The sequence below is a fragment of the Pundamilia nyererei genome, unplaced genomic scaffold (genome assembly GCF_000239375.1).
Source record: "Pundamilia nyererei isolate P.nyererei 1_Seehausen unplaced genomic scaffold, PunNye1.0 scaffold00300, whole genome shotgun sequence".
In the NCBI taxonomy this organism is placed as follows: Eukaryota; Metazoa; Chordata; class Actinopteri; order Cichliformes; family Cichlidae; genus Pundamilia; species Pundamilia nyererei.
In genome coordinates this window covers 125,195-152,941 of record NW_005187701.1, presented here as the reverse complement: position 1 = coordinate 152,941, position 27,747 = coordinate 125,195, and the positions used below count along the sequence as shown (strand labels likewise).

The 27,747-nt window shown below is 41.8% G+C and overlaps 1 protein-coding gene across 4 annotated transcripts in view; it reads right to left on the bottom strand.

The window, feature by feature from the left end:
* adarb1b (adenosine deaminase RNA specific B1b) overlaps positions 1–27,747 on the bottom strand; it is a 121,834-nt gene that overhangs the window by 19,230 nt on the left and 74,857 nt on the right. For 3 of the 4 annotated variants that reach the window (XM_005751112.1, XM_005751114.1, XM_005751113.1), the window contains 2 exons: positions 25,370–25,403; positions 2,907–2,981 (listed from right to left, as the gene is read on the bottom strand). In XM_005751112.1, coding sequence (XP_005751169.1) covers positions 2,907–2,934 — 28 coding nt within the window. In that variant the 5' untranslated portion in view covers positions 2,935–2,981; positions 25,370–25,403. Of the gene's footprint in view, positions 1–2,906; positions 2,982–24,233; positions 24,602–25,369; positions 25,404–27,747 lie in introns of those variants that run through there. The other variant, XM_005751111.2, reaches the window with a different exon arrangement.

Genomic DNA, 27,747 nt, shown 5'->3' with positions numbered 1-27,747 from the left:
CTTGTAAATGCAAAATTTATAGATTCCTTTATCACTCTTTGGAACTGAACCAATGATTTGTGTTCCTGTGTCAAGTTGCAAGAGAGGCTGAATTTTTAACTACCTCCAAAAAAATTAAGATATACCTATGATATAACTACAAATAGCAGAACATCGGTACATGTTTTGACCTTGAAAAATGCTCAAAACTGTATCTTTGCCAAATTTCTGAATAAAAGTATTGCTTCATTTTATTTATTTTTTTGATCAAGGAGTCTTTAAATTGGAAATCAAAATGTTACTTTTTTCACAATTAAAGTTTAAGATTGTTATACTAAGAAAAAGGATCTATTTTTCTGGTTTCACAGTGTTGCAGGTCTCAAACATAAAGACACACATACAAGCACACGTATCGATACTCAACAGAAACACACTCACACGCCAACAGACCTTTTTCCTATTAATTTTTAATCGACTGAATTCACGTAGAAAACCCACAAATGCTTCCAGTGTTCAGTTTTAAACCACAGCAGTGAGATATATACCGTTCTGGGGAACACATATCACTGAATCCAGTTAACAAAGTGGATGGAATATTGGCAAAAATTTTCATTTATAACATCCTTCAGCAAAGGCTTGATAGGTTACTCCTTGCGGTACTCAGGAGAAAGAGAGGCCGCAGTGTGCATGAGTGGGATAGTAGGTTGGGTTGAGGGAGTGCAGGGGGAGTAGTGCAGGGGGAGGAGCTGAGGACCAGGCAAACAGGAGAGTACATCAAAGAGGCAGAAGGAGAAGACTCCACCTACTGCAGGATCCTAAATTCTTGACTGGTGACACGGTGGGAGGTTAAAATGCACTTTATTCCTTTTAGATGAGATTTTTTTTTAAAGAATCACTGTCATATTTAAAATGAGGACAATCTGAATTGAAAAACTGCTTCTAATGAGGTGCCATTCATAAGACCCTGCGCCTCTGAGATCCCCCCCATGGAGCTTGTCAGAGAACACAGTGTTTAGGTTGCAAAATGACATGCCGGTACCATCTGCATACTGCGACTGACACGTCTCAAGGCCAAAAAATAAATAAATAAATAAATAAATAAATATTCCTAAGATCATGAACACAAAATGCACATCCCTCATTTTATGAGCTGAAAACATGCAATATTGTTTGGTTTGTTCATGCATTCTGCAAAGTGATATTCATGTTTGGCAAATTAAAGGAGGTGGGCAACTGTGCACAGCTGTAGCCAAAAATAACTATAACCTATTAGAATGGAGATAATCTGTGAGGTACGGCCTGTGCTGCTGATCTTTAACCACCACAGATACCGCTGCGTTAGCCGAGTGGTTTAGCAACCAGGACATAATATAAACTAAATACATTTTAAAATGTACAGCGTGCAGCGCTTGGCTTATTTCGTTTCTTTGCAATTTCTTTGCAAAATCTGATGTTTTCAATGAAAATAATTGCATAAAAGATACAAATGCAAACATTTAGTAGTAATAAAACCAGTCTTGCTAGCTATGTTTCATGGTATGAATGGACCAAAAAGCTACTAAAAACATAAAAAACCCAAAATGAGGAGTCTGGCATGCTGCACACATACAAGTGGCACATAGAAAAATCTAGAGCTCCCTTTCCCCCCACTCTAAAATTATTTATTGAATACATACAATTCACTGTATTCGTTCTATTCACTTTATAGTATCATAACTTTTCAGGATGGATGTACACTAATACTCAAGAAGCGATGGAGCAACAGCCACGATGCCATGCACTGAAATATGGCACACACATGCAGTTGTGATCATTATCATGCCAACGTTTGTGTAATCAGCATCCATTAGTTACACAAAGAAAAAAAAAAAGAATCCCATATGCCCGATTCTTTCAGAGCTGAAATCCTCAGCGTGAACCAAATACTGCAGTCTGTTACTGCAGCTTCACTCGAAGAGTAACTTGTTTGTTGAGGTTTTGATTTGGGATGATTCATGTGATTAAAGAATTTCGAGAGCTGCTAAGGTTGTCACATAAAAGCTAGGAATTCTTTCATGCTTTCCTCTGGTGTTCCCTCTGTGTTAAAGAAACGGGGCTCTGTGAGCTCGGGCTGTTTTATCTTCAAATTCATCTTTTGACTGGCAGTAAAAATGTAAGAAAGGGGCTTCAGAGGCTGTGGGACACAACAAAGACTGTTTTGCAACTGCTTATTTGACTTAATGGAACAACATAACATGCTTCTTTGCAGGGCAGAAACAGCAAGTATGACACCACTGTTCATTAGAATCGGAAGTTAGGGCTCTACAGGGATGGCAGCTACCTTTGAATATGAGCTCAAAATGGTTGTAGGTGTGTGGAAACGAACTCTGTCAAGTGTCTCCGTGCTTTCTGAGCCTCGGCTGCCGAGTTCAAACCAAAGTGTCTAATTAAAGTTCAACAAACTGGAGCGGAAAAGATTTTCTAAAGCAAGAGATGGAGGTAGAGAGAATCTGAAGTGTGGCCTGGAGCACCTCAGATTTAATGATTAGCTGTCCTCTAAAAAGTTTCAGCGGCATTAGCGATATTTATTTGCGTGTGAACGTGTTGCTTTGTGCCTCGGTGAGGATAATTCACAACACGAGTACGAATGGCGCTTTGAAAAAAAAAAAATCAGTTTTAATTTTCATCAGTTTTGGTTTGTCCTAGCATGTCAGATGATTCGCTTTAAAAATGTGGACTAGGCGCTAGAAAAAACACTTGCGTTATGTAAGCAACCAAACTGTGTCCACACTGATTACACAGCAGAGGAAGACAGAGGGACGTAAAAGGGAAGACACGCAGGCGGACAGAAAGAAGGGAAACAAAAGTACAAGCAGACATTTAAATGTACCGCACAGACAGGAACACGGACAGACAGACGGACAAAGAGAAAATCCGAGCCGACTCACTCATATTCTCTTCCTCATCCACATCCATGGCCACGGGTTTGCTCTGACCCGAGAGCAGCCTCGCACCCGCTGCACCTGGGGGAGGACAGGAAGGTGGACATGAGCACAGACAGAATGATGCACGTAAACATATTCAAAGAGCTCGGGCAGCTATGGCCATGATAAATTTCTAGCACACACGCACACAGAGAACCGTGCACACATTTCACTCTGTAAGTAGCCCCTCATGTAGACATATAAATATTCAGAGACTGAGCGACATCAAGGTGAGAGAGGAGGCCAGGGCTGACAGGCCTTAATAGCAGGAGCAGTCTATTGTGACTTTAATATCCCTCCGATTAGACCTCATTTCCTACTGCCTGCTGAGAGATATACAGCTAGTGACATGGCCAAGTCACTCTGCTGCCACATATACACCCACAACTTATCCCAAGGTGGAGAGTGCGATTAAAGCCCTGTTAAGCATTACTTTCACGCTAACATAGAATCAAATGGTTGCATGCAACTGAAATGTTGGCTTATACGGTTTATGGTTGCCTTTTTCTTTTAAACAATTTTCACTAGTTTTCAGTTTGTGGTGATTCACGAGTGTCTGATTCCATCCAGAGAAAAAAATGTGTGGACCAACAATAAGCAGGCATTTGGAACTACGTCACCTCTCTTCATGCAGAAAGTGTGAGGAGATTAAACCCACCACAGGACCAGCTGTCAGGGGCTGGGTCTGTGTTGAGTTATTTTGTGTTTTTGAATAATTATGAGATAATGTTAAGTTTCAGTATTATTATTTAGTGTGTCTTAGTTGAGTCTTAGTCTGGTTTATGCTTCTTCTAGGTCTCCATCAGTCTCGTTATGCCCGTGCCATCGTCTCCCTTACCTGTTTCCATTTACCTCTCCTAGCGTTTCAGCCTTGTTGGTCTTGTGTTTTATCCCAAATGTTCCATGTTCCATTGTCAAGCTTGTGTTGTTGTGTCTTTGTCTCTCCATGTTTCCCGTGTTATTTTGAAGGGTCTAGTGTTTCCATGTTCAGTGTGTTTAGTTTCACTTCCCCTGTAGCGTCATGTTCATTTGTGTCAGCTGTGTCTCCCCAGGTGTTTCCACTGTGTATTTAAGTTCTCTGTCTTCTTCTGTTCAGGGTCGGTGCATCTGTTGTCCTCCCTTCACGTCACGTCAGGTTTCAGGTATTTCGTGAATCTGTTCAGGTCATGTTTCATGTTTTCTTGTCATAGTTTCTTGCAAGCTCCTCAGTATCATGTTCATTTCTTTTGGTCATAGTTATCATAAATTCAGTTCAGTCTCTTCCGCGACACCAATGTTTTTGAGAACAGTAATCTCCGTATTTAGCTACTAGCTAACTTCATCCAGTCACTTGACAGGCACAGACAATAAGTAAATCGCACGTATACACCTCCACACACAAATATCAAATACAGTTAAATAATTTAGTTTCAAAACTTTGAAATATAAAAAAGACCAAAAAACAAAACAAAAAAAATGAGATGTTGGACAGTTAATATTAATTTCCAAATCCACCTTTTTACATCACATGAAAAAGAAAAAAGTTGTAAAGGCTGAAGTGAAAGCTAAGCACGAGTCCATCTCCCTGGCAAGACCTTCCAGTTCCTCCTGAGGGATCCTGAAGGTGATAGGTGACAGACTAAAATGAGATATATATAAATCTCTTCTGTGGGCTTGAGGTCCACTCTGGAATCTCCACGCAGTCGAACGTGGCTGAAAGACCTCCAGAGGGACCAGATGCCAAAAGACCACCTCAGCTGCTTCCCCGTCACAGAGGCTTCTAGCCACTTAAAAAAATGTAAAGCTAATATTTATTCTTTTAGATGTTTTTTGGTCTCCATTCGTGAAACAATTCGCGATGCCATCTTCATCAGTATTTCTGTGAATGTATTCTGTGTTCTGATTGCTGCTAGCAGGGTTTTTCATGCATACAAAAAGAGGTTTTGGCCTTGCCCCAAAGCAAAATCACCATGACCGTAATAAAAAAAACCCCATTTGCATCAGTTTGTTCAAGTGGGAGCTCATTTACTTAAGTATAAAATGTGTTTCTGTGTATTAAATGAGTAGAAGAAGAACCTATTTCAGCTTTCCAGCAGCAGGCACCACCTTGGACAGGTGGAAATCAGTAACCACTGACTGAATTTAATTTTATCAACCAGATAAATCAGTTTCATAACTACTTCAGCCTAATTGACATATTTTTCATCTCCAAAAATGTCACTTTTAGAAAACTAGGTTGGCTGGAAAGAAAAATACACCACTGGCTATACTGGTAATTACAGAATTAATAGTTGCAGAAAGTTTCAACTGTGTCATTCGACTGCACCATCAATTTCCCCACCAACCACTTGAAAACTCATAGAGCGACAGAAAATATTGCTGAGAGCAGGGCAGACGGGAGCAGCTGATGAAACAGACTAACAGACTTTGTTAGATGAGAAAAAGAGTTAAAGTGGCAAAGGGGGGAAAAGGCACAGAAGCACAAAGAGAGGGAAAGAAAGCAGGAAAAAGATGGCACTATGATATAGAACAGATTGTGCTGATTCTACTCTCTGCCCGCCTCCCATCAGTGCCCCCATTCCTCAGCTAGACACTTTCTTAAGCTAAACTAAATGGGCTAATTAATCTGGCCTAATGGTGGGTGACAGCAAATATGCTAGCACAATTATCACCCTATTAAAGATTCATATTCCAACCCATAATTGAAAATGAAAAGGTGGGGTGAAGGGAGGATGGGTGGGAGTAAGTCCAACCGAGAGGGAGATGAGAGTCATTTTTCTCAGGTAGCAGAAGCCAGGTGTCACGGCCCCCCACATGCTCATGTAGCAAGTGAGAATCACATCGACACGCGAGACCAGTTAGTTACAAGTTTCTACTTCTGCACCGCACCATGCTTTATGATTTTATGATTGCAGACTTTTCATTTTGGGGATTGGCCACATGTGGGTAAATGAATTAGAGTCATTTTGTCTAAGTACAAAACCAAATTCCATTCAGTTCACTTTGTCAGTCGTATTCCTCCAACACACACTGCTGTGCAGTCTAATTAGCAGGCGATGCTAATGCGTCTGTCAGTTTTGATTTTCAGATCAGACCACCCTGGCCATAAATCTTCTAAATATGTCTGTGCTCACGTCTGCTCAGTAATGACAGCTTCACAAAAAGAATTCATACAGTAAAAATCGACTACAGTTGTCAAAAATAACATTTGTAGATTTGTTAATGTGCCTAAAGTGAATGTGTTACTGGCCTATCAGATCAAATCAAATGTATATGTTTTTCTTCTTGTTTACAGTGATATCTACACATCATTTCCCAGTTTTGAAGATATCAACTTTATTAGAAATAACATGGTGCCCAAGGTCTCATCCAAAACCATGCATACCAGGTGTTTCTAAGTTAGCCACAGGTATAAATGCACGTGTTGTACTGACTCACCACATCATGAAGTTTACCTGTTAAACGTGTCCAAAGTAGATATTTAAACATGGCAGCCTTCTTAAGTTCAATATGGGCACCAGATTAGGGAAGAAAGGAGACTTCAGTGATTTTGAATTTGGTGGTTGGTGGAGTGTTTCAAAAACTGCTGATCTGCTGGGATTTTCCAATAGAAACAATTACAGAGAAAGCTCTGAAAATATATGAGGACAACACTAATAGTAACTATAAGAGCTATAACTATATAAGAGCACACTCCTGTCATCTAAGAACAGGAAACTCAAGCTACACTTCACATGGGCTCATCAAAATTGTACAACAGAAAATAGGAAATACATTTTTGATTTTTATGAGTCTTGATTTCTGACTGCGATATTTGGATTGTAATTTGGCCCAACCCATGTGGAAGCATGGATCAATCCTGCGTTGTATCGTTTGGTTCAAGCTGCTGGTTTTCCAATCACCAGATCTCGTTGGGATGTGGAGGAATTTCACACGTTTCATGGATGTGCAGCTGACAGACCTGTAATAAGTGTCCATGCCCTGAGAAATGCAGATGCTTTGTAGTGTGATACACTCTATAATTAACATTATAAATGGCTTGGTAGCAACTGTAACTATGCACTTTGCATATGACAGACAACTAAGTAATTTTTACCACTGGAATGCAGCCAAAAATATGTTTTATCATAAAATAAAAATTGATTTATATAAATCTTATTTAGTACCAAGAGGATTTAAACCCCGTATAGAATGAGCCAAGAAGGCTGGGAGAATATAAAAATAGGCATTCTTATGGGATTTCAACATTTCTCTTTTAAAGATCAGACATTTTTGGACATTAAAGCCTGCAAAACTAATCTGGACATTTGCATGCATGAGGATTTACAAGACACTGGAAAAGGCAAGGTGTCACGGATTTTGGTATTGACCGTTTTTTAAAACGCACATGACTGAAGTACAAAATTTAAAACGAACCAAAAGAACCTGAGCCGAGGGCTGCCAACTATCTGGCCTCACGCGCATAAACGATTGTGTGTCATCAAGTCGCGAGACGGTTCGGTTCCAGGTAATTCTGAGTGGACGCCAAGGGAGGCGGGGAAAAGAGAAAGATGAGAAAGATGAAAAGCCTCAAATTCAATCTGGCATGGTGAGAGGGACTAAGGGGAAATAAGGTGGTTTTGATTTGTCTCTCATCCCTCGCTTGCACTGTGACGGAGCGATAGAGCATCGCCACTGTGGAGGGAGTACCCGCAGTGGCCGACTGATGGGAGGAGGCGGGGTGAGGGGGAAGCGGAACAGGGCGATGGAAAGGTAAAGGTGAGTGAGGAACGCAGGATGAGAGAGATAGAAAATGCAATCCTATTCCAAGTAAAAGAGAATCATTATCTCCTTCAAAACAGAAGGAGATGGAAAGGTCTGCCCTTGGCAGGCTGTGGGGTTCATCCCATTTAAAACAAACTGCCTATGACGGCTTGTGTAGGCAGATTTTCCATCATGATTTGAGGTTTCTAACCAAATCATTTTGCTTGCATGGAAGACCGACTTAATAATTAACAAAAATGCACCGTCTGAAACTGGATCTCTATGCTTATTATATGTAAAATCTATCAAAGAAAATTGGGCACACATGTATTAAGACTTAAATCCCAAATGTGAATGAAAAAGAATCACTGATATCGAAGCGATGAAGCCGATCCCCCGATACTTCTGAGAGAGGATGACAAACATAAAAAGACATGACAACAAGAACAAACGAGTGTGTGGGGCAAGTAGGCATTTATAGATGTGTTACCGGACAGTAAGCTGTGGTTCAGCTCTGAGCTTCGGATAAATTCTCTCCAGTACAAGAACACAGGGCACATATTCAACACACTGAATCTGTGATTGTGCTGAATTCTGTCGGTAACTCTCTCCAAGTAAACAACAACATCATGACGCTCTTTAATCATATTATGCTCAAACCTCTGATAAACAGGAGCCCTGAAAAACTGTAGGCATGCACTTTGTGTACACATTACCTTAGTGCTGTGTCTCAGTGGCAGAATGGGATTAACTGTGATGTTCAGTATCCTCTACTCGTCAAATGCTGCCTGACTTTTCTAGTCTTTGCTTGTATACCTGACCTTTCACTGCAAATGGTGAGCGAGGGCTTTTAAAATGCTTGGGACACAGATCTGCCTGATGAGCAGGGTGCAGGGCGCATACAAGAACTCCGAGTGCCTCTTAGATTCAAGTCTCGGTATTTGGCGTCTTTATTTGGTGGTCAGTCAGCTTTCATTTTTGACGCCAGTGCCATCCAATCCAGGCAGGTCCATTACCCTGAACTACTGCATTTACTAGCTTAGAATTATGCAACTGTGAACATTAAATAGCTTTAAGCTGCGTCAATATGATTTAGGAGCCATTTCCTACCTTTCTGTATGTTGTACTGTCCACCCTTGCATGTGGTTTATGAACTGAGCTGACAGGTTTAAAGGGCACTGGTAAGCTCTGCGCTCATCGTCACTATATTCTACTCAGAATGTTTCTAAACTACATCACTGCTCTGCCTTTCACATATCCTCACTCATTTGTTTCTATCTGAGCCTGTCCATGTTTCAGAGGAATACAATCCCACGACTAGTTCGTGTTTTCTAAATGATAAAGAATCCCGTGCACGATGCGTCCGCCTTCCATCGCAGACGTTGGCTGTTTAAATGCAAAGAAAATATTACAAAAAAACCTCAATGTGTAGCAAAAAAGGACACAAGTTACACTTTGTTTCGGTGATGGCATGGCAATTGCCCCACGGATGAAATGATGGTTTCTAATTGGTCCCATGACAACATGATAGCCTCTGATATGGGTCAGTGTAAAGTCAGGTTTCTACTGTCGTCTCAAATGAAAGGTTTGATCTTTTGTGTGATCGTACAGAAGCTGGGGAAGGTGCTAGGATTTTCAAAGCCCTTATCTCCTTTTATTTGAGTCCTTCCCTTTCACTCGAGATATGTAGCTGCACTGTAATTGAAAATAAACTGCTTTTAAGAAAAGGCTACGAGTTCTCTTCATGTCTGTCTTTGAATGTTATCTGACAGTATCGAGAAGTAGCTCGAAAAGCTTTGAACGCAGGCAGAATCAGAAAACTCCAATTGTTATAAAAAAACAACAACATTGCATCTTGCTTTTTTTTTGATGGATGAAATTACTTAAAAGCAATTCATTCAGCACTTCATGCCTCCCGTAATTTTTCAGCTTGCAGTGTTGGCAGAAAGCGTCAGCGACACCACCCAGTGCTTTGGCCCAGTGAGACAATCTACTACTGTCAGCCAGACTACATTAACAGCATATTAAAAGACAAAAGCTTCCCCCTTCAAACTTTCAGCAGCCTGACATGCTGCTGTGTTGACAAGAGCAAGACAAGCTCTGAAAACAACCCCCCCACTTAGCTCCTGTCACCTGCAGACACAAGAAAAGCATCCTTGCAAAAATACAGCAATGAACCAACTTATCTCCACACTGCCGAGGGCTACCGAGACAAAAAGTCCTTAATCTTCAGAATCATACTGGTGCTAGATTAATTCTTGGTATTAATGATCTTGTTACTATTTCTCAGCTTTATTTTTCATTGGTTTGCCATCTAATGCATGCTGGAATGTGCTTTTTAATAAAAGTACAATCTTTTCAGAGAAATATATCTGATTATTTTATCACCTGAGTGCACAGTAATTGATATCCAAGCCTAAATCTTTTGCTTGAAAAATCTATCGCTCTCCAGATAGATATAAATCTACTATTGTCATAATATTATCTTTTGTCTCCATTTCTATAATCCAACCTTTAAACCTAAAGGCAGCGCTGCAGTGTGTGACATTATTGCAGTAGTGGAGAAATGAATCCTGTAATGGTGACTGCCCTGGTTAAGTGATGATTTTTAAAATTCATGTCCTAAAGATCAAAAGGCGAGGTCAGTCTCATTATTTTTAATGTTGTGGGCTGACCAAACTCATGCAACTCTGTAAAAACAAAAGCCTTTAAACAGAATTATTCAACAAATTGAAAGCGTGGCAGAGAACTGTGGTTGTATTGAATGTAGCTTTTCTGATCTGTAAAGCAAAGTTACCTGAATGTTTAGCACAAGACCTTGGAAATAATTACCGAAGACGACTTATGAGAAAATCCTCTGAGGGATGAAATCACAAAACATATATGTAACAAAGAAAAAGACTGACCTTTCTGACTTTACACTGAAAAGTCTTCAAAAAAAAATTACAATTTTTTTTAAATTTTTAATAAGAATCAGTTTATCCCATTCAGCTGATCTCTGAACTTCTGTGACAAAATTAGCAGAGGATTCACTTAAAAAATTTTTTTTATGAAGACATTTACTGTAGAGTTATAAATGCGTGCTAGGTCATTTTCAGAGTGTGTAATTCATAAACTGCAGAGAGTCTTTAAACAGAAATGGGAGCTATGCTTGTCCATAGACTTATACATGCTGGTAATGCCTGCAAAAGCGATGGGTTAGCTTGGAGACTCACCTTCAAGAGTCTATTGGAGAAACTATTGACAAAGTTAGTATTCACTTCAATTCTTAACAACTTAAGCAGAAAATAGCTAGTTTTAATGTTTCGTTTATGTAACTTAAGCCAGCACCAAATGGCTATTTCCAACCACGTTTGCTTTCTAACATCATTGCGATCACGAAACAACCTAACAGCTGGTTTGTACTTTACATTAACATTTCTGCTGGTAGAGCACAGGCACACAGAAGAAGAAAAACCTTTTCAGCTAAGTAGTTCTCGGGGGAGGACCCCAGTGGGAGGGGATCAGACGCTGGAATTGTTTGGTCTCAAAGAACATTTAGTCTACAACCTGGTGGGCAGCAGGAATCCACAGCAGAGTACAAACAAGCAGTGACTAATGATATATATCAGAAATATAAAAAACAAAACAAAAACAATATAAACTGTATTACCATTTAATTCTGCGCAATTCTACCTGAGATTATCACACTAATTTGTATGAACTTACACAGCATAAGTAAGAACTAACCAATACACAGGTGTACATGTTACATGTTAACATTCCTTTAAGTTTACTGTTTTATCTTAAAACTATTAGAGTGAAAAGTATGTATAATAAGCAAAGACATTCAAAATTGCTTATCTTACTGACACCATGACAGCAAACACCTTTGTGAGTGCCATCATCTGACAGGCTCTCTGCGGTACTGTTGTTGGAGTGCCAGGACAGGCTGGGTAATGAACCAATACTGAAGCTCAGCTGTGAGAGAAGAAGGAAAGATGGGCACTGCCCTTGCTCGCTAACTCTAGAAGGAGCCCCCGTAGCGTAGCTAATGCAAAGATGCACCGCTCCAATTTGATTTTGGTATGTTACCTTACTAAAGCAACTACAGAGCAGGATGACTTTTTACTAGCTGTGTTACTATAGTTTAGCTGGTATATATTCCAGATGAATTATGTGACTTGTGAGTGTTTGGGTGTGTCACCGTGGCAAAAACGAAGTATTGGAGGTTCCCAGGGTAGTCTGAACCACCACCAAGGCAGTCTGTCAAGTGAGTGTCAAATTCAATTTGATATATAATCATTTAGGCTAGTTTAGGCTCCGCCCCCCGGGACCCTGATAAGGATAAGTGGAGGAGAATGGATGGCTCACTGTGTTAATAGACCTCTCTGCATTCTATCATACTTGTTGTCCACAGCATGTCTTTATCCTGTCTTCCTTCTCTCACCGCAACCGGTCGCAGCAGATGGCCCCGCCCCTCCCTGAGCCTGGTTCTGCTGGAGGTTTCTTCCTGCTAAAAGGGAGTTTTTCCTTCCCACTGTCGCTGAAGCGCTTGCTCGCAGGGGGTCATATGATTGTTGGGTTTTTCTCTGTATGTATTATTGTAGGGTCTACCTTACCTGAATTAAATGTTCGATAATCTTTACAAAAAACCCCTGAAACCACATATACTCAAAATTGAGCCAAATTTTCATGCAAATCTGACCATAATCCTCCTAAAATACAGTCAGAACTAACCAACCCCACAGTAATGACTGTTTACTCAGGAGTAAGAAATCATCTCATTGAAGGGCGTTGCTGCTGGTGCGATCCCATCACGAGACGGTCTCTATTCTTTGACATGAACTGAATTGGCAGTACGGCTGCAACTGAAGCTGTTTCCAATGTAAACAAAATATAACATTTCCTTGTTTTTAAAATCGAATTTCACATTAGAGAAAAGCAGCGAATGTTCACATTTGAGAAAGTGGAGCCAATGAAAATTCAGCACCTTTGCTAAATCACACCAGCGTTCAGTTTGTGATGAAAACAGTTCCTGCTAATGTTTTATAAATCAGAGAATGGATGTTAAACATGAAGCCTGCTGTTTTTATAAGGTTATTATCTTTACACTGGTAATGCCTCACTGTGAATACAAAAACTAAGCTGAATGCCTGCTGTGCAAATATAATAGACTTTTCTTTCTCCAAAATGTTACAAAAAATGTTTTAGAGACAAAAAACTGATGAAACTAAAATTGGAGAGATGCGAGGTGGAAAAGGGAGAGAATCAACCTTTTATTGTGTTTCAGACTTTAATATCTGACAGTCTGTCATTTATCATTATGAAGTGCTGATAGTGGGAGTGGAGAAAGGTGGAGAAAACAGAGGGAGAGAGTTTCAATATGAATTTTTTATTTGATGGATTTTATGAGGAACTGCATTTCAGAATACAGTCAGAGTGAAGGTTCATGGAGGAGTGAGAGGATTGAAAGAAAGGCCAAGTCAAAAAGGCTAGGCGAGAGATAATGGTATTCCTGCACCCGAACAGCACACAGACTTCTGTTTGCAGCACACTGTAATCTATTCTCCACTACAGCGCGTGCATAAGAAGCTGTAATCCAGAAACAAAGCGCCTCAAATTTTAGCATTCTGCTTGACTCAACAAAGTCGCCCATGCAGTTTCAGTCTTTTGTTTCTTTAAACCTACACATACCTTTTGATTTTTGCCTTTCATACACACACAGTCATTTTTTCTCTGTTTTTCTTTACTGTACACACACAAACACGCATGCAAAGCTCTGAGGCTGGCTGCAGGTGTGGTCATAAATCATCAGAGTGAGCGGCTATGATTCCCCTCAGCACCAGCGAGCAGGGCTGCTGGGCCAGAGGGAAGGCTGCGGTTAAATGGCTGCGCTTGTTTCCTGTGTCCATCAAGGCCAGAAGGACTCACTGTTCAGCCTCTGGGTGCCAACTCACTGCAGAGCGCTGACATCAGTTACGCAGAACCACAAAAACATCTTTTGATCAGCAAATCGACGCTCACGTACAGCCGCAGTCAGATGAGAAGAAAGCATAATTCACTAAGACTAAATTACTGCACAAAGTTTTCAGATTTTCCTTGCTTGTTTAAAATTTCAGCCAAGGTTTAGTCATCCTCATGTGTGCAATGAATAGACAAGTTACAAATTATAATGTAGGCTACAGCTAATATTTGTTCAAACTCTAATAATAAAGTCATTTTGAGCTTGATGTCTCAAAAAAAGTGGAACGGGACCATGTTTACTGCTGTGTACCGCCCACGTTTCTTTCGACGACAGTCTGTAAACATCTGGGAGCCTACGAGAGCAGCTGCTGGAGGACTCTAGCTGCTTCTGTGTTCTATCGTTCATTTCATGTGCCAAATGTTTTTGTTTGGTGAAAGTTGGTCTGGGCTGCAGGTAGGCCAGTTTAGGACTCACACTCAACAAGACATGCTGTTGTAAAAAGTGTAGTATGCGGTTTAACATTGTCTTGGTGAAAAATACAAGGACTTCTGTGAAGAAGATGTTTTCTGGATGAGAGCATATGTTGCTCTAAAACCTGTATATAGATTTCAACATCGATGGTGCTTTTCCAGATGTGCCAGCTGCCAGACCCATAGGCACTAATTCACCCTCATACTATCAAAAATTCGGGGGTTTTAAGTGGGCGTTGATAAGTAGCCAGATGGTCCCTCTGTTCTTTAGTCTGGAGGACGCCATGTTTTCCCTCTTCTAATCTTATTTATATTCAGAGGTGCACATAAGTGGTCCGCATGTGCGCATTCGCTGTCAAAATAAAAGACGTGCAGCAGATAAGAAGTTGCAACGCGCGTTTGCATCCATATAAAAGGCAGTGTTTTTGTCCACTAGAGTGGGATTTTTACGGCATATTCTGCACCACATCTCTGTGCGTTCATCGTTTTGAAGCCAACTCACCTCCTGCAACCACTTTTCTGAGAATACGCGCTTCTTTTGCGGTTCGGACTCCTTCTGACACCAAAGTAATTGCTTAAAGGAGTTTGCTTCTTCGACATCTTTAAGAGTTCTAAACAAATGTCTGTCCTCCTCCAGAAAATCGTATGTACGCAAACACGTGTTGCAACTTCTTATCTGGTGCGCTTCTATTTATTTTTATTTTCAGCGAATGCGCACCTGCGGACCACTTATGTGCAGCCCTGTTTATATTGCACCAAAACACAACAACAGTTGCCTCAAGGCGGGAAGGTAAAGCCCCGACAATAATCCAGAGAAAACAAACAAAACACCAGCGATCGTATGATTGTTGATGAGGATTTTTGAGTTCATAAGTTTAATAAGTTTACGAAATGTGCTAATTGTTGGCTTGTATATCTTAAAATCTAAAGCTTCTCTTATAGTTTAGGCTTTTCGTTTAGTCACAGATCTTCTTTTTCTCCGACTGTGTTTAACATGACAAATAAGGACATAAACAGTTGTTCAAACCACAGATGTAACGGCACAGAACTGGCACGAGATAAAGTGGAGAATGAGATAGGCACCAACAGCTCCCAACTCCAAGGAAACCAGAAATAAACATCTGCTCGTAATGACTTTATATAGTCTGTTTACAGCTGTGCGGTGGCACACCGTGTTGAGTTTGACACATAATAAAATGAATGCCAGAAAGATTAGAGAGCTGTGCTGCAGTCTGGTACAACAGAATGGTGGGAATTCAAAGCTATCTTGGTAAAGCTTAATTAAGAACATATCTGATATGTGCTGTTGTTTTGATACGAAGTAATCAAAGGAACAGGAAAAGTAAATGTAAGCGAACATATTATTTAGCTTCATTGCTAGTCATCAGCTAGAACGATATCAATTTCCCCGCTGATCATTAAGAGCAACAGTAATCCTCCAAAATGAAACGAGGCTGGAACAGTAATTACTGAAATGACTGAGAAGTGTTTTAGCAATAATCATCAGCTTTATAAGTTGATACAAAAATAATATGTTTCGTTGAATTGATGGATGAAAGTGTAGTAACTGCAAAATCTGTAAATAACCAACAGATTCGTTTAATCTTTTCTTTTTAACTCAAACAGATGAAAACATTTCTAGAGGGCTGCAAAAGTAACATGTGTAAAAAAAATGGTTTACTTACAATCAGGTGTTCAGTGGACTACAGTGATAGACGTAAATATGAAACATCATCAGGTCTACTCCAGTTACTAGTTTTGATTGCTAAAGCAACTTGTTTGCCGGGGGGAATACTTGGAACAAAGGAAAACAAGAGTGTTGTGGTGGTGGTGTGGAAAATGCAGAGAACCAGAAAAAATAGCAGATCGAACAAGGCTGAGAGTCCAAAATGAGCAATCGAAGACGAGGGGGAGGAAGAGATGAAAAGAAAAAAAGGGGGGGCAAGGATAGGGAAAGAAAGTGGACAGAGACAAATGGCCATGGGAAATGGCCGGTGCAGGCGAGCCTGCCTACGAGACAGCCCTCTCAGCAGCCTTAACACTGACTGATAGGCCCACCAGGCAGCGCCACCGTCCCTATCCATTCCATTTGTGTCTGATTCTCCGGTTATTCTGAAATCACATTTCAAGCCACATCAGGCCGACCCAACTCACCCTCATGTGGTAAAAGGTGCTCGCAGCAAATCTGAGACCGTCAAGTTAAATGTGAAAACAGGTCACAGAATTAGATAAACAGTGAAGATAGCTCGTGGCATTAAAATGCACTCCTCTGTGTCCCACATCTTTCCTGATTTGTGGTCATATTTCTATATTCTAAAACATGAGAAAGTTTACAAGATTGTAGCGAGAGCAGGTAGAACGTACGAGTTGGAGATGGTGGCATTGACACACGGACAGCTCAGGTTGGAGACAAAGTTCGAGAAAAGAGGCTGAGATGAGGCTGAGATGGTGCATCCACCAGCAGAGCTGTTGAACATGGAGCTACCAGAGTAGGAAGATTCATAGATGTAGTGAGGGAGGTCATGTGATTGGTCATGATGGCAGCACTGCGGCGACCCCTAAAAGGAGCGGCTCAAATGAGGAGGAGATTCCAAAACAAAGTTTTTCCATTTTGACTCCTTTTTTATAGCTTGAATTTGATAATGTCGCATGTTAACTACCTACAAGATCTAAACTCATATATTACAGTAAACAGGTCCATGAGGTTGAAAACATTTCCACGAATAGATGCAGAAATGAGACTTACAAAATAAATTTAGAGAGGGACAGGAGGAGGAAAGCAGGGATCGTTGTTAACTGTCCAAGTATGCAGTTAGATAAGTGAGTGCTACTGTCGCCATCCCACAATCCCATTACTTTCCCGAATAAGACTTTGGCAGGCTAGTGATTACCTCAAGGAAGAGTGAATGAGGAGGAATCTTAATAGAAATAGGATCGGTTCTCTTTTCCGTACAGCCCGGAGCCTCTCTCACTTCCTGAGGTGATGTCTCCAGGCACTGACCAGGTAATGCAGCGTAATGGAGTACACGTGTGGGCGCCGGTGGCCTAATGGAGAGGGGTCGCGGGAGAAAGAGGAGTGCCTGTCATCCCGCCTGATTGAAACTGATGGGCCAAGGTAAAGGGGGCACAAGAGTACGGTCACCCAACATGGCCCTGCCTGCCTTATCAGACAGACTTGGACATGAACACACATACATGCACACTTTACTTCAGAGCCCATTATTCAATTTGGCTGTTCTAATGACCAGTGAATTAGGCTGCCAGAAGTGATTTGCCTCCCGAGCCCTGCTGCTGGATGTACATGTTTTCCTCTGCTCTGCATATTAAGAGGCAGGCATTCGGACACTGACGTCCTCTGAGCCTCCAGCGATCGGGGAATTTATGCACCTGGATGAGGATAGTAAAAAATGGGCTTCATGTTTCCCTCCCAGTTTTTAGACAAGAATCAAATACCCACTTAAAGAATGAGTAATGCTGTCTGGAACAACTGACACAACACGAGTACACAACTCTGAGGTTACAGGATCATAAAACTGCTTTGGTCTCATAATAAACAGCATGGAAAAATTAACCTACGGCAGATCATTAGCGCAACAAATCTTTGCCCAGGCATGTTTTGTTATTGCTATTATTACACTGATCATTACTGGATGGATTAACAGCTCCCCGATGAATTACTCGTGATTTTTGGTGGTTATTATTCCATTAACAAGACTGCTTTTAAGTATTTTACAGCGCCCAGTCTTTTCCTAAAGCTACAGTAAACCATCAAAATTCAACAGCAGTTGATTCTGTAATTATTTCCTCAGTTACATCCTCACATTTCACAGCACGGGTCACAAGCATGGTCACTAACTACTATCACTGTATGTGGGGGTTTTTTCTTTCAAAAAACTTAAATTACTGATCTTAGTTCCCACATGAAATTTGGATTTTTAATAAGTCCGAGTGAATCTTTACCCACCTAACAGTATAATAATAAAATAACATAATGTTGAGATGGGCCTTATTTACCTTTAGCTGTTCAGCTAAGGCTTCACTCACACAGCCCTACAGACCGCTCAGTGACCCGCTGACAACCACCCTGACTGGTTGCTGAGTGACTGTTGGAGGTTGCTGGCTGTCAGTGCTGGACCACAAACCTCCTTGTGACTGCTTTGGTTGTTGATGTCTGCAGACAAGTCGGCGTCTCCAAAGCAAACTGCAGACAAGTTTTTTGGGGCAGCACGGTACCCCTTTTTGCGATCGCCAGCATCCTTCAGCAACCACTCCCAATCAGTCTGGGACTACAGTACTCTGTGGTTGTCTGCCCTCTAAACCTGTATCTGCTTATGATGGCTGATTATCATCGTCAATATCCTCCATGTTATATTTAAAGATTTACCATAATTTGCTTTCTCTTCGTGCTACGAGTCACAGTGAAACCCTGCAGTGTGCAGCACTGTCCGTCTCTTCTAAGCAGCACCACAGTGAAAGCAAAAGTGTAGGAAGCTGCATCGACGCAGCCCCGTCGCTCTTAGAGTACGTGGTATGGTGGGTACGTTACCCAAGCGCAGCAGTAAATCCCCCCCACCCACCCGTCCCCAGCGGGCTGGTTGCCAGCTCTAAACAACTTTTTTGGCAGCAACTCTGGAAGCCAAAGTCCGCCAAAGACACAATAACCGTAAATACCATCATATGGACTCATTGCACACAGTGCTTTTATAGATGGAGTGGTCACCGTGGTAACACATCATGCTCACACCACCTAGATACTTTCAGTTTGCTTCGTATGTGCACTGGGTGAAAAACTGTCCTGTCAGTCTTTTATAGATTCCTTAGGTCCAGGTATCAGGTTTCATATTAATAAAACTTCTCTACTTTTGCTTTCTTCCATCTTTTCAAGGTTGTTGGGTGGCTGCCTCTCCTCTTTTCACTAGGAGCTGTAAAATCTATTTGACAGCTCTGATTTATGACACAGCATAGGTACCGAGCGCCTGTGGGGAAGGGAGTGTATGTTTGAGTGTGTCTGGAAGTGTGCGAAGGCGTGGGCGTGTGAGCATGCCCGGCACACAGGACCACCACTGCTGTGCTCAATGCTCAAGCACCCAACAGAGCACACAGGTAGGAGGGGACTCACACGCAGACACAAACGCCCGTGTCTATCTGCTGTATGTCAGAGTTTCTACACTGACATCAAGTGTTGATAACATAGATGAAATTTAAACGACTGCCGAAACGGCTAAAATGATTTAAAAAGTTTCTGTGGACAAAGCTCGACAAAAACCAACAACTAAGGCAAGAAAAGTTTTAACAGGAGTTCAAGAACATCCTACAGAGCAGTAAGAACTCACCGGTGGTTCCTTTTTCTTCGCAGCTGTTTACTTCTGAAATTTATCACTTGTTTTCCCTGCTCCAGCCTCTCCATCTCACCCCTCGCACAAGCCTCTCCTCCGTCCTTCTGCTCTCCTCGCCTGGACGCCCAGGGCGCTCAAACCTAACACCGTTTGTCACATTCAAGGCCGGGTTAGGGGATCCTGGAGAGAGCGGTGAATGTGTTTGTGTGTTTATATGAGGACGAGGAGGTCTGGAAATAAATGCAGATTTCTCCTGTCATCTAGCAGTTGAATTTTTACACCGCACGCTCGGTATAGTCAAGCAGGGAGGTAGCACTGACGGACACTCGGGAGAGGACGAGGTTGTAAACCTCTGCTGAATGAAAAAGGTCCTGACAGGTGACAGAGGGAGGGAGAACGTGTTTATACATCCCTAAGAGGATGAGAGAGGTGGGAGGAAAGAGAATGGGGGAGGACAGATGTACAGTCCAAGGCCCTTTACACAAAGCAATATGAACTGCGATGGAGGGCTACATGTGGTACAAATCGAATGTTTAAAATTAAGCACAGCGCGTATTGCTGGCAAAGATTTCCATATAACACATTTGTTGGCAAAATCGCATTTTCATCACTACGTCTTGTTCCATTACCTCAAAAGAAATTCCTCTACACCTATGACATGGAAGCAGCAGAATAACCAGCTGCAAAAGCAACATTTCACTATCCATATCATTTAAATGAAAGGCGAAGCTGAATCTATACTAATGGAGTTTTTCTGGGAGGTGATGAAGGGAGCCGACGCAAATCCGTGCATGCATCTCTGGGGCTGTGAAGTGTCTCTGCGCCTGTTAAACACACCTCGGCGTCTTGTGCAGGCTCACTACAATGTCATGCCGTTACAGTCATTAGTAGCATGCTAATCAAAGCTAATTACACTGAGACAGGCAGACACAACTCATTTCTTATCGTGACAGAGTGCTGCTGTGTTTGTGGCGCTAAATGAGGCACCGCTCATAATCAACAGTTTCTTTTTATTGTTAGGTAAATGGATGCGACCGCGTTTCCTATCTGAATTCCTCTGCCAGGGTTGTCAAATGTTAATCAGTTTGTCGGAGGTTTTTCGCAGGTTGTAAATCAATTCTTTTGTGTGCACACGCAGCTTAGATGAATCTAAAAGGAAATCATTAAGAACGCACGCTTAGTATTTGGATAGTGACTTTTATAAATGGCAGTGAGAGTTACTCGTTTTAAAACAAGTAGTGGGAAAATAAGGAGATGATGCCGGTAAATGACGGTATAAAAAGCAGGAGAAGAATGTCTTCGTGCAGAGGACGTAAGGTTATCTAAGAGGAAACGAGTGGCGTTGCAGGCAAAGTCTCTTCCACTGCGATGGATAGCAGGCGTCAGGCAGTGCAGAACCCCCCCCTCTGCCCCCCTATTCAAGTTGCAAAAGCTCATTTTGGAGATTTTGCTGGCACGGCAGAAAAAGGCCTCTGTTCCCCATTTTCCATATTTCATATACGGCCCATTGGAAAGCATCGTCTGCGAGTGTCATGGCTTGGCACATTTATGAGAGATGCATTGAAGAACTTATCACTTGGAAGATATGCTTAAGTTCAGCATCTTGAAAGTCACTGTGCACTGTATTCACTTACAAAGCAAAGGGACATTTACATGGTGGTGGTTATGCTATAGGTAAATATGAGCTCTACGGTGTGCGTCTCCAGCTGCTGCTTGCCGCGAAAAATAACCAAGAAATACAACACATCAATACGATATAAAGAACAAATGTGTTCTGCAGATTTATTTCCACCGCAGACATTTTGAGTTGCGACTGTGGAAAAAATCACAGGTGTGTCTGTTAACATTCATTAAAGTCCTCTCGCTACAGAATTACCAGAATCAGCTGAAATGCCTGTAATTCACACCCACCAGCACTCCGGGCTCATTACTGACTTATTACCTATAGTCTGATCACGCATCCAAACTGAGCCTTCATTTGATCTCAGCTTCACACCTGTAAAGTTTCCTGACAGCATCGACACATTTACTGAAAATAAAAAATAAGAATAAAATGACTGAAGATAAAGAACGCCTGCTAACATACTGAGCACCGACTGTCTATGTTTTTTAGCTTAAAGAGAGCTTCCCCACTTAGTTGATGTTGTCAACAATAAAGATCTGAAAACACAAATTTCTGCATATTATTTTAAGGTTTCATTAAATCAGTTTATAGAATCAGACTAAACTATTCCTGACCCCACAGCAAAGCAGTTATTAGAGAGCTTAATCTCAACTAGGCACTGCTACATACATGCAACTGCACATATTTCAGCAGATGCACCAATGCAGCCAGCGTTCACGTCACACAATAAATGTAAGCACTTAAACTGGATGCAGACCTTACTTATACATTGTAATATTATTGTGTTTTATGCAATACTGTCTACAAATTCCAGTAGAAAACGACACCGGGCGTCATTAGAGCACAAATTCAATTCAATTTCTTTTCTTCTCAATGAAAAAAAAGTAGATAGCACCGTGTGCTGAATGCAAGTCGAACCTTTAGAGCGACAGAAGCAGAACGTACGTTTGAAACCGAGCTACAGGAGGATCATTAAGAGGCAACAATAGACAACCATGAAGGGGTTTTCTGTCATTTAGACTAAAAAGACTTTTCTCAGTGTGTGCAGACTTTGCACGATAAACACTTTACTTCAGTCTTCAATGAGCTTTGTTGCACTTGTGGGGGGAAATTACAGGTTTATCCATCTTATTATGTGGCTGAGTCCAGAGAGCTCATGTAAATCCCTACACTCACTCAGTCACGAACTGAAAGGACTTGTATAAGACCCCCTCAGCAGGGCATTTTTTTTACATTTGTTACAGATAAATAACAAAACTGGCTCAGTTATATTCAACAGTTTCAGCCGTCTGTCACACTTACATGCTTTACACTGACAGTGGCGCAGAGCCAGCGTTAAGGTCAAACGCCATCAAGTTCCTCTGTGACGAGTCCAAAAGTCTGCTGTGAAAAGGTTTGAGGGTGTAAAAAACCGCCGCACAAGAAGTAGACACGAACTGTATAATGACAGCTGAGGAGTCAGTGCACGTAGGTGTGGTGGGGGCGCGTTTTAAACTGTGTTTGCTGTTGAAATGAATGTTTAACGACAGTCTCCTGTTACACTTTTTCTCCAAATAAAACAATGCATTTTTACCAAAACTTTCCTTCAGAGCTGGAGTGTCAGTGTGGGTTAGTGTCACAGACACGTGCGTACTCATGCGGCTGACCCTAATCGGTGCTTGCATTGACAGAAGGAAGCCTTCGTGTGGAAGACAATGATCTACTTAAAACGGACGCTCCACTTCATGGAGGTGCTCCGACGATTCGGCCCTCGCTGTCGGGGAAACCGAGCAGTGAGGTTTGCTTGACTCGCTGTCAGATGATTGTCGCCAGTGAGCCTATAAGCTCATCTCGGCTAGCATTAGCCGCTAACCCGTGGGACACTCTGAGGAACTCAAGAACTAAGCAACTTATCGGGAGGCTTCCAGTTCAGGGCATTAGAGCTGACTAAGAGCAAGCAGGGCAACGCTGGCCCAAAGTTCTGCTTAGTCGTCGCTTTCCTCAGTCTGGTGTAAAAAAGTGCCACTTTCATTTCCGTGGTGATAAGGGAGAGCGAAAGGCGGGAAACAGACCTGTGTAATACTGATGGACGGAGTCACTGTGCGCGAGCGGGGCCCGAGTGTGCAAATCGGAGGCTAAAAATGCAGCATCAGCAGTGGTGGATTTACTCTGGATGAATGGACTTGACTCGGTGAGGGGAGCGGGGCGGGGGTGCGAAGGGCGGTGGGTGTCAAAGCAAGTGGCTGAGACACGGCTAATACTGCCAGTGAGCTGTGGCCACCTAAGTAATTACTACCTTTGCTGTTAGGCTAATCCCCAGAGCAGAGCAGCAAACTCAGGGGAGAAAAGCTTCGGAGCCTCCGGGGCTCCCGTCACTCGACTTCAATTACACAGAGACGCGGACCTGTCTCACCCAGAGAGAGGGAGAGGGGGAGGATGAGATACAGGGCAGGGAAGAAGCCGCCTATCTGCTTCAAATGCATTTAAATAATTCCTCAGAAACGTTCGGTGAACTACGCAGGGAGGACAAACTCCAATTTCAGATTCAGATTACGCTAAGAAAAAAAAGAATAAATAATAAACAAGAGGACAGTCACATTATACAACAACAGAAGAACGATTTCTAATGCGCTCTCTATAAATGCTGCTCTCTCCTGTATGTTCATAAAAAGGTAAACACTGAAAACAATAAAAAGAAGGATTTGAATTGAGCAGGATTGGTTTTACTGTTCAGGTATACGTGTGAAATTTCTTCCATGCTGACTAACACTTTGTGCAAGCATATAGTGCAAAAATATTGAAAGAAATGTAAAGGTTTGGTTTGTGACATAACACAAAAATGAGAGGAGCAGCCACTGCTCTAAAAACACATTTGAAATCTAATCACGCATCGAGTTTCGTCGGAGCAGGTGAGTTAATAAGGCGTGCTTGATTTTAAAAATTCAACTCCGGAGAAACAGTTTAAGCTTAAATTAAACACAAATGCACGGAAACAGAAACAAAGAAAAACTACATTCTGCACACTGACTGTTTGCAACCGAGAAAGAAGAAGGGATTTCACAGCACTCTGGTGATGTTACTAATTTAAAATTTGACAGAAAAGTGAGAGTAAATGATTTATTACATCAAGTGAATACTTTTTCTCTTCCTGCTGATCTACATAAGCCAGCTCAGCATCAGTCTCAGTCTGGGAACTTCCACTCTGTGGGTTACCTTTGCGTTCGGAGCGTTTCTTGCGCCTCCTCTTGAACCTGCGTCGGATCAGGCAGTAATAGGAGCCCAGACTCTGTGCGCCGTTGGTGAGCAGGGCCATGACTTGGTGCACACTACTAGAAATTCCACTAAACGGCTGCCTAACTCTGGCTGAGCTCTTCGTTAAAACTGGAGCAAATTAAACTTGAACTCACACACGTGGTCTACCTGCCCTTCAACCTTCGCCCTCGTCCGCTTCACAAGCCGTGCACCGCTGTTTTCAAGCTACTGACATGAAGAACGCTCAACTCCACACACCTGCAGCGTTTCTTTGTTTCTACTTTAGTCCTTCCCTCATATCCAAACTCCCTCTCTCTCCATCCCTCCCTCCCTTTCCTCCTCGCTGCTTCTCTCCTCTGTTGACTCCATGTCTGCCCTATCAGTAGTCAGAGAGGGGAGGCGATGGAGTGGAGGAGGAGGGGACAAGCTGAGGAGAGAGACTCATGTTTTCATATGGATAAGAATTAACACACAGACCAAAGGCAAACTCTCTACCTGTGTAATCCCAGCTCAAAGTAACTGACACATCCTACAAGCGACGCCAATGTCATCCACCGACTTCCTCCACCCGCTTACCAGTTCATCATACCGTAGCTTTCTGTGCTGTGTGAGTGTAATAAGAGTCTATGTTTAACTATATTCCCTCTGCAGTGAAAGTAAGAGTGTCGGCTCAATGCATCTCCAGTACATCCCCCCGTTTCTCTCACACACTCAAACATATGACATTAAAATAAGCTCATATAAAAAAGTTACAACTGCAATATTAAAATCATCCGTCACTTGTCATCATACCCACCTGTCTCCTTCTTTAAGATTTATATTTTTTGTATTCCCCAATAACGAGCAAGCTCACCACTTGAGAGGGTGAGAACTTAGAAAGAAGTACTCTGCCTCCCTCTAGTGGCCATCTCGTGTAATTGCAGTTTTGCTGGGCCCAAACCACTTTTTTAAGCCACAGAAAATCAAACAACACTTATGATGGGAGCGCAAAGTTATGTTAGCCTTGTTGACAAATGTAATACAATTCTATCCTGGGTACAAACTCAGTATAGAGACAGACAAAGAAAGGAAGGAAGGGAAACGGCAAAAACACTTACCTGTGGCTGCCGTGCAGTCTGTGACCGGTAAAATCTGCAGGAGAGACAGAGAACACTTTACTAAACGACAGCGCTGACCAAGAAGTTTCTGCCAAAGCTCTTTTAGAGACGCAGCGCAACCAAGTTAGTGGCAGACAACAAGGAAATATGCACATGCTGGACTCATTCTTTCAAATTAGCCGTTTCCACATCAGCTCATCTTTCCCCACATTGTTCCAAAGAATTCCTGGATGGTTACCTAGAGCCACTCTTTGGATGGAACATGGGCTTAGGTGCCTGATCCCATTCATTTAGCTAAAAAACACAATTTTGTCAGTCGCTGGACTGTTTCAAGGCTTCCTGATATTTTATTTGGCAAATACAACGCCCTTATAAGGAAATGTGATCCCTGTAATTGGTACACAGATCACTTATCTTAGACTGCAGGAACGGTAAGTGGTCAGCTGCGTGGTTTTTTAATATGTTTCTTAAACGGCTGGAGGAGAAAAATCATACTGGTGAAACCAAATAATCTACAAAGCTTAAACCCGCTGATCTCACATGCCAATGTAAAAATGTAAAGACTGACTGCATGAAAACGTCTGAGTGGGTAATCAGATAAGGCAGATCCTGTTAGCATTATTCATTCACTATTATAAAGGGATAAATAAGCCAAGCACAATAAAGCCTGATCACGTCAATGCTCCAGACAACCTGCTAAATCTGTCAGCCATTAAATTGGCTGCTAATGCCTACAGATAAATGTGGAACGGCATGTGTGTTCTTGATGCTGTTGTCAGTTTTTTTGAATAATTAATAACTACCTCGTGTGATTGTTTATTAACTGGAACGTTAATAAACAATCACCCCATTTTCACCCCTTCAATATGTTAATATTTTCTATTAACAGCTTTTATTTTCTTTGGTATGCATGCGTACAAGTGCTTATTAATGCAAATATCTAATCAGCCAATTACACACCAGCAACTTTTCAGTACATAGACACTGTCAACACGTCCTGATGAGGAGATATTTCAGACTGTTTCAAGCAGATAAGAAGTCAACTGTAGCTAAAATAACCTCTCATTACAGCAAGTATGCAGAACAGCATCTCTTAACCTTGAGGCTGATGGCCTACAGCAGACCACACTGGAAACCACTCCTGCCTTGTGTCAACAGTTCAGGCTGCTGGTCCTCTTATTATCAACTAAACATCATCTACATGCCACAGCCTACCTGAGTGTTGTTGCTGACCATGTTCATTCCTTTATAACAAGATAAAAAAAACCCTCCCCCATGGAGGCTTCCAGCTGGATGTCACGTGTCACAAAGCTCAAATCATCTCAAGTTCACTGTATTCAAATGTCCTCCACAGTCACCAGATGTTGGGCAAATAGAGCACCTTTGATATATGGTGGCATGAGAGAGCCACATTGTGGATGTGCAGCCAACAAATCTGCAGCAGCCGTGTGATACTGTCATGACAATGTGGAAAGAAATCTGAGGAATGTGACCAGGACCTTTTTGAATCTATGAATCCAGTTCTGACTGCAAAAGGGGGCCTGAGCCAGTACAAGGAAGGTGCACTTAATGAAGAGTCCAGTTTAATATAAAGTATATAACGGTAAGGCAAAAATTATAAGAAAAAATGTAATGTCATATATGTAATGATATAATGCGATATGTAATGTGTAATGATGGGAGGTACAATGTGATATTAGAGTCCAAATGGTACTGGATGTGTGAGGCTAAGCTCTGAGAGCGTTGTAGACAATTCAGGGTTTTTTTTGTTCTGTTCAAAAAAACAAACAAACAAACAAACCCAGCAAATCTCTGACATCACTCTATCCAATTTATCTGTGAATGGCTAATATCAGCTACTAGTAAAGGCCAACTGAAAGGCTCCATCTGAAACACTGCTACATGACCTACACTGCTCTATGAGTGCTGGGTCATCACAGACAAGGATTAAAAAAAGACATCGCAATTAAGCTTCAGCTTTGGTATATTATTGCTCTACGATGTCCACCAAACTAAAAATGGAGAGAAATATACACGTAACAGGTGAAGGAGGGTGAATGGAAAAAACAATCGATACAGAGAAAACCCAGTGAGTGAGTACATAAAGCAAAGGAGGCCAGAGGGAGAGAGAAAAGGTGAGGAGACAAGAGAAACCCGCCCGTATAAAACATAAAATGAAAATGTAATCCCAAAGTAAGCTCTTTTAACATGGGAGGCTGATTACAGCAGGTGAGGCTCTTGTGTCACGGCTCAATATAAAAGCTTAAAACTGATTTATCACTTTTGGCCAGCAGTGGTTTGCTGTGTCATAGCAGGAAGGCAGCTCGCCTCTCCATGACCCCGGGTACAAAAAAAGGGTTAATAATATGGATGGATGA